The 8099-nt window shown below is 36.3% G+C and overlaps 1 protein-coding gene across 1 annotated transcript in view; it reads left to right on the top strand.

Moving 5' to 3' along the window:
* The first annotated feature begins 446 nt into the window (after positions 1 to 446).
* Positions 447 to 8099, top strand: part of LOC103511703 (cardioacceleratory peptide receptor-like) — a 20618-nt gene continuing 12965 nt past the window's right edge. Inside the window, 1 exon segment of the mRNA XM_026825400.1 lies at positions 447 to 593. Coding sequence (XP_026681201.1) covers positions 560 to 593 — 34 coding nt within the window. The 5' untranslated portion in view covers positions 447 to 559.

Raw genomic sequence — 8099 nt, 5'->3', positions numbered from 1 at the left:
AAAAATAATAAAACCAAAGGGGATTTTTAGTTTGGACCCGTAGGATTTGATCTACGGTACTCTGAAAGAGCTGGTGATTATGTCTATGAAAATATGAGTAGAGAAGTTACGAGTAATTGACAGATGCCCATGTAATGGTGTCACGTCATTCAACATTCCATTACAAATGAGTAAAATGCCTACAGACCCTTGTGCTTTTGTTCAGCAATGTTTACAAACTTTGTGTCACCATTAATAAACAGACTTGGTTATATACCATCTGAGTCCAAACAAAATAAAAACAAAAAGAACTACCGATTTTCCTGATTTTCTGTCCTGAGAAGATCTCACTTGAAACGACGTAAAACCCTTGTATCTAGCTAGCTGTAATTTGCCTACTTGACGTATAAAACCCTTGTAGATAGCTCTAGCTATTTGACATTTTTGACAGCGTTTCTCGTTTTCTCTTTGCTTTCAGACAGAACAGTTCGTTATCCTATGGGCCCTATTCATTCTTATCGTGCTGGGAAACTCGGCGGTCATTTTCACTCTCAAGTTTGGCGTTAAGAGAAGATCCCGGATGAACTTCTTCATCATGCATTTGGCGGTGGCAGGTGAGTTTTTTTTGTTTTTGTTTTTTCTAGGCAGATATAAAAAAAACGTGGTAGGAAGAGAACATCTGGTGGAGAGATAAGGTTGAGGAAGACTTGAGAGATAGGGGATGAAGAAGGGAAGAGGCATTAGATAAGAGGGTGTGGAGGAGGAGGAGGATAAATGAGGGTAATGCGCCGACCCCAAATAAGATTGCGAAAAGGTGCAGTAAAAGACGAATTCGACTATTGTGTACACAACTCTTTAAAGTGCAAATCTAAATCATTAGTACAAAATTCTTATGCACGAACTAATTGAACCTTCAAGTTTAGTGTACTTCATTTCAAGCGTTGTTTTGCAATGTTAGTTTATTAGATAGGTAGGTATTATGTACCTACTTATTTACAGTACTTTCTACACCACCTTTGAGTCTAGCAATCTAAAATGTGAGTATAAAGATCATGGACTCTGGTTACACGTTTTAATTTGTGAATTTGTCTCCCATTCAGTTTTCAATAGCTATTTATATTAAATTTAAACTTGTTGAAATCGAGTGATTATTGCTAATAATAAGGAACAAAAATGATTTGAGAAATAAAATCAAACGAAATCTGTTCCGATTGCCGGTGTTGGCGCTTACTTTCATATCCCCTTGCAAACTAATTTTTCTTGTAATTAATCATCATAAAAAAACAGGGGAGTGAAAAGAGGCCAAGAGAGAGAGAGGAGGAATGGAAAGGGTAAGAACAAAGGAAATGTTATTTATTGCATGCCATTTAATATCATAATTATTCTTTCCTACGTGGAAATGAAATATGGACGGGGGAGAAAGAGGTGGGAGTTGGGAAGGGGAAAAATGATGGAACAATTAAAAAGGAATAAATAAAATAAACCATACGCGTAATAAATACCTAAATAATAATAATAATAATCAAATCTCTGGTAGTACTGAAATATTATTTATCACATTGTTTTCTCTGTGTTATGAAGAAAAAATTACCTACTTACCTACAAACCATTTCTAATCTTACCAATACAAACATAACCTACTCTACACCTACTAATTCAGAGAATTCCTGAAAAGTAGGTATTAGGTACTTAACTAATAACTTAATCCTGATAAATAATATTATATTTAATAATTTAATCTAGGTAGTTTTTGCCTTTAAATAAGTAACGCTAAAGCGGTTTCAAGGAACATTCGTTTTAATTTCCATTATTTTTGCGTGTTGTAGTAGCATTAAAAAAAGCACCCAAGTCCTATTTATTTATTCTTAATAGAAAATTAAATTTAAATAAAATAAAAAATGGCAGCACGTTTCTGAATATAAAAGATCTGGCACGATTTTCTCACGAAAGTTTTTTATCGCCAGAATATTATCAGCAAATTCTGCCTATTCAGCATTGTTTATATTTATTTTTAGTCGCCCAAGTTTTGATTTGGGTGCTTAAAATTTATTACTTTCGAAACACTCTTCCAATTCTTCGCTCGGAAAAATCCATGGGAAGGAAAGGGAGATGGAGAGTTGAGGGAGGGAGAGGAGGAGAGGGGGAGAGAGATAGAAAGGAGAGAGAGGAGAGAGAGAGAGAGGAGGGAGGGAGAGGAAGTAGGGAGAGATTTAGGAGGGACGGAGAGAGGGGAAGCGATAGAGAAAAAGAGGGAGGTAGAGAGGAGGAAAATCAAAAGAAAGAAGAAGAGGAAATAGGGAGGTATTCAAAAGGGAGAGAGAGGAATGGAGAGAGAAAGAAAGAGGGAGGGAAAGAGAGATACTATTATTGGTACCTAGGTACATATTTTATTCTAATAGGTATCTACCTACACGAATCTTATGAAGTGTTACTCGTTAGTATTGTTTAGCTATTTAGACATCACCTGTCAACAGTAGGTTAATGAATAACATGAAGGTAGACCTATTTAAAACAGACAATGGTTAGGCATGAAGTGTTACTCGTTAGTATTGTTTAGCTATTTAGACATCACCTGTCAACAGTAGGTTAATGAATAACATGAAGGTAGACCTATTTGAAACAGACAATGGTTAGGTCAAAAAGGTTACACTTCCTTCAGTTTTCAGCAGATCTTTAACAATAAACTCCATTTGTACCCTACGACCTACTAATCTAATCTACAGATGAGGTTGTCTAGGGAATTTGCTTGTAGGCAAACCATAGAAAATACAAAAGTTAAACAAATTACAAAAAGGTTAGACTTCCTTCAGTTTTCAGCAGATCTTTAACAATAAACTCCATTTGTACCCTACGACCTACTAATCTAATCTACAGACGAGGTTGTCTAGGGAATTTGCTTGTAGGCAAACCATAGAAAATACAAAAGTTGAACAAATTAAAAAAATATCCTGAATTCCGCCTATCGAAAAAAGGGTACAGCTACAGCCCCCGTCCTATTTTGAACTTTGAGAAAAATTGTTCATAAACATTTTGCCACCACAAAAACAAACACAAGTTTAATAACTTTTGTTCTACCTTCCTAATCAAACATCCCTCCGAAACCTCCAGAGATAAAGATGGAGATGATCGGAGAAAAATGAGAGGAAATTCCGTCAGTGGTGCAGAGGAATAAGAATTTAGAGCGAACCGCAGTTTTGTAAAACCCAGGTCGGTAGATCAAAATGATTTGCCAGGATATTTATGGCAAAACCAAACAACATTAATGATAACCTACAGCCCTATAACATAATGGTCCCGTTTCGTACAGAATCGTTACAGAAGGGGCTGAATGATTAAGAGCACTCTCAACCCGGAAAAGCTGAGTTTGAATCCCGGCAGAAGAATTTAGAGCGAACCGCAGTTTTGTAAAACCCAGGTCGGTAGATCAAAATGATTTGCCAGGATATTTATGGCAAAACCAAACAACTTTAATGATAACCTACAGCCCTATAACATAATGGCCCCGTTTCGTACAGAATCGTTACAGAAGGGGCTGAATGATTAAGAGCACTGAGCACTCTCAACCCGGAAAAGCTGAGTTTGAATCCCGGCAAAGGCCGAAAATTTAGGACCAAAATTTTTTTGTTCCCGGATAATGTGGTAGCGTTCAGATAAAAATACTAATACATAAAAACAGGTATAGGTAACCTATGAAAAGCAGTCCTTTAACTACTAAGGTTATATTAAAACGATCGGTTTTTTTTTACAAATCTTCTTGCTTATTCGTTACTGGTCGAAAGGAACTAAAGAATTTTTTTGTTCCCGGATAATGTGGTAGCGTTCAGATAAAAATACTAATACATAAAAACAGGTATAGGTAACCTATGAAAAGCAGTCTTTTAACTACTAAGGTTATATTAAAACGATCGGTTTTTTTTTACAAATCTTCTTGCCTATTCGTTACTGGTCGAAAGGAACTAAAATTTGTTCTTAACTTGTTTAAATTTGTCATGCTTTCATCAGTTTGCTCTTCGACTTTGCTAAACCTTTATAAACGAGAAAATGTTGTATTAAACCGCCTTAAACGAAAAAATGAGCTGGTCCCTTGGATTCTCGTTTATCCAGGTTCGACTGTATTTTGTTTATCTGTTTTTAATAATAGGTACAGTCCACGTCAACTGGGAAGTCCGATGGAAGCGCATGGTGGGGAACCGCAACTTCTCAACTGTAAGTCGGACAGTTCTAAAAGTTTCACCATTTGATTCGGTGTGAAAAATCCCATGGGATCAACTATTCACATGCTTACTTGTTAATCAACGAGCTATTTTTTGACAAAGGTCATCGGACTTCCCAGTTGAAGTGGACTCCAATAGTGACCGGCACCGATCACCGGTCGGCGTGTGTGCAAGGTCCCATTCCGACGTGTGCTTCACTATTGGAATTTGGACGACCGCTAAAAATTGGTCGTCCAAAACCGGTGTGTGTGCAATGGGCCTTAGCCAGTTTGATTGTCAACGTCCAGTAATGGACAAGGCACTTTAATAAGAAGATGAGTATAAAGGTTCAAGTCACTGGTATAACTGCTAAGGTTTTTAGTGACGAGGGTTTCGGCGACAAACTACCCGCCTACTCACGCCTCAGCTAGCCTGAGTGGGGCCGGGAAAAGTCAGCAGGACGCGATGCCCAAATGGTCACCCATCCGGACACTAACCAAGCTCAACGTAGCTACTAATAATAGTTTGAAATTTCCTGGAAATTCTGATGTGAGAACAAATTCATAGGTATTATGAATTTGTTTTTCGCTTATAGGTATTATGAAATCCGTACTGTGATTGACATGTGATTGAGAGAGAGAGAGAGGGAGCAATTTATTTTTTATTATAGAGAGAGAGAGAGAGAGAGAGGAGAGAGAGAGAGGGGGAGAGAGAGAGAGAGAGAGAGGGAGCAATTTATTCTTAATTATTCCACGAAGTATTATACAGATTAGTGGATGTGGCAATTTACCCGATACTAGGCAGTATTTATGAGACACACTAAATAAACTAAATTATTTACCATACGTAGTGCGATCTAATTAAGGTTTTTGGTCGACTATTTTTCATTTATCCTACCTATTGGTCTACTCAGAGGTAACCTTTCCTTGGACGATTAAAAAATAATAAAATCAAAGGGTATTTTTAGTTTGGACCCGTAGGATTTGATCTACAGTACTCTGAAAAAGCTGGTGATTATGTCTATGAAAATATGAGTAGAGAGTTACGAGTAATTGACAGATGCCCATGTAATGGTGTCACGTCATTCAACATTCCACTACAAATGAGTAAAATGCCTACAGACCCTTGTGCTTTTGTTCAGCAATGTTTACAAACTTTGTGTCACCATTAATAAACAGACTTGGTTACCATCTGAGTCCAAACAAAATAAAAACAAAATTAATTGGAAATAAATTCAAAAAACAAAAAAAAAAAAAAAGCTTTTAGGCGATACCTGTCCGTGTGTATGTTTTATTTTATTTTCCAATGCGAATAACCCCCTCCTCCCCGCCTGTTAATCGGATTAGCTTTAACAATAAAAATAAAAATGCCTAGGACGGGTTAACAAAATTGTTAATTATTCACTTGTGCATAAGTCCCGGATTCGCGATAAAATTAACATTGAGGGAATTTTATTGTATTTTTTTTTTTTTTACTTTGCTTTTCGTAGATTCGTATAAACTTGAACCATCTTTGGGGCAGTTGCCCCTACACCTAAGTCTCAGAGTGGAAACCACTGTGTTCTTACCTTCCTTTAAGGCGCATCACTCCTTTTCACACTTTTGTAGATATTTCCAGTCCCATTATAGAACAAATTCATAGGTATTATGAATTTGTTTTTCGCTTATAGGTATTATGAAATCCGTATTGTGATTGACATGTGATTGAGAGAGAGAGAGAGGGAGCAATTTATTCTTAATTATTCCACGAAATATTATACAGATTAGTGGATGTGGCAATTTACCCGATACTAGGCAGTATTTATGAGACACACTAAATAAACTAAATTATTTACCATAGGTAGTGCGATCTAATTAAGGTTTTTCGTCGACTATTTTTCATTTATTCTACCTACCTATTTGTCTACTCAGAGGTAACCTTTCCTTGGACGATTAAAAAATAATAAAACCAAAGGGTATATTTTTAGTTTGGACCCGTAGGATTTGATCTACAGTACTCTGAAAGAGCTGGTGATTATGTCGAGACACACTAAATAAACTAAATTATTTACCATAGGTAGTGCGATCTAATTAAGGTTTTTCGTCGACTATTTTTCATTTATTCTACCTGCCTATCTGTCTACTCAGAGGTAACCTTTCCTTGGACGATTAAAAAACAATAAAACCAAAGGGTATTTTTAGTTTAGACCCGTAGGATTTGATCTACGGTGCTCTGAAAAAGCTGGTGATTATGTCTATGAAAATATGAGTAGAGAAGTTACGAGTAATTGACAGATGCCCATGTAATAAATGGTGTCACGTCATTCAACATTCCATTACAAATGAGTAAAATGCCTACAGACCCTTGTGCTTTTGTTCAGCAATGTTTACAAACTTTGTGTCACCATTAATAAACAGACTTGGTTATATACCATCTGAGTCCAAACAAAATAAAAACAAAATTAATTGGAAATAAATTCCAAAAAAATAAAACAAAAAAAAAGCTTTTAGGCGATACCTGTCCGTGTGAATGTTTTATTTTATTTTCCAATGCGAATAACCCCCTCCCCGCCTGTTAATCGGATTAGCTTTTACAATACAAATAAAAATGCCTAGGACGGGTGCTAGAAACCAGAAGCCATTGGAAATTTTGAATCTATTGAAATTGAACCATGTTGCGGCTTGGGTGGCAAGCCGTAATTCCCTAAAAATATCGTACAATCTAAATCTAAAAAGATCCCCTAATCAGATTCCAGATTCTCCTATGGTGTCACGTCATTCAACATTCCATTACAAATGAGTAAAATGCCTACAGACCCTTGTGCTTTTGTTCAGCAATGTTTACAAACTTTATGTCACCATTAATAAACAGACTTGGTTATAAACCATCTGAGTCCAAACAAAATAAAAACAAAATTAATTGGAAATAAATTCCAAAAAAAAACAAAAAAAAAGCTTTTAGGCGATACCTGTCCGTGTGTATGTTTTATTTTATTTTCCAATGCGAATAACCCCCTCCCCGCCTGTTAATCGGATTAGCTTTTACAATAAAAATAAAAATGCCTAGGACGGGTTAACAAAATTGTTAATTATTTCCTTGTGCATAAGTCCCGGATTCCCGATAAAATTAACATTGGGGGAATTGTAGTTTTTTTTTTTTACTTTGCTTTTCGTAGGTTCGTATAAACTTGAACCATCTTTGGGGCAGTTGCGCCTACACCTAAGCCTCCGAGCGGAAACCACTGTGTTCTTACCTTCCTTTAAGGCGCATCACTCCTTTTCACACTTGTAGATATTTCCAGTCCCATTATTTTCCTGTTTCACCACCTAACATCCTTTGATCCTAATTTTATTGTTGGACGGGTTAACAAAATTGTTAATTATTCACTTGTGCATACATAAGTCCCGGATTCCCGATAAAATTAACATTGAGGGAATTGTAGTTTTTTTTTTTTACTTTGCTTTTCGTAGATTCGTATAAACTTGAACCATCTTTGGGGCAGTTGCGCCTACACCTAAGTCTCAGAGTGGAAACCACTGTGTTTTTACCTTCCTTTAAGGCGCATCACTCCTTTTCACACTTGTAGATATTTCCAGTTCCACTATTTCCTGTTTCACCACCTAACATCCTTTGATCCTAATTTTATTGTCTCTACAACCACAGCTGTTTCATTCCCATGGGAACAAGACAATGAAATAACGTCACCAGAGGAAAATTCAAAGTTGACATAAGCACAAAGCAATCTCTCTTCTCTTCTAGTAAGTTGACCCAACATTAATGAAGCTTGGAACTTCAATTCAAAGTTGACATAAGCACAAAGCAATCTCTCTTCTCTTCTAGTAAGTTGACCCAACATTAATGAAGCTTGGAACTTCTTTATAGTTCTTTTTCTGTAAATATGTACCGTCTACCTCAATAGATATACTAAGACAATGTATTAAATAGTTC

This window comes from Diaphorina citri, unplaced genomic scaffold (assembly GCF_000475195.1).
Source record: "Diaphorina citri unplaced genomic scaffold, Diaci psyllid genome assembly version 1.1 scaffold742, whole genome shotgun sequence".
NCBI classification, from domain to species: domain Eukaryota; kingdom Metazoa; phylum Arthropoda; class Insecta; order Hemiptera; family Psyllidae; genus Diaphorina; species Diaphorina citri.
Note: the sequence above shows the minus strand (reverse complement) of the source record. Positions and strands in the feature narration are given on the sequence as shown.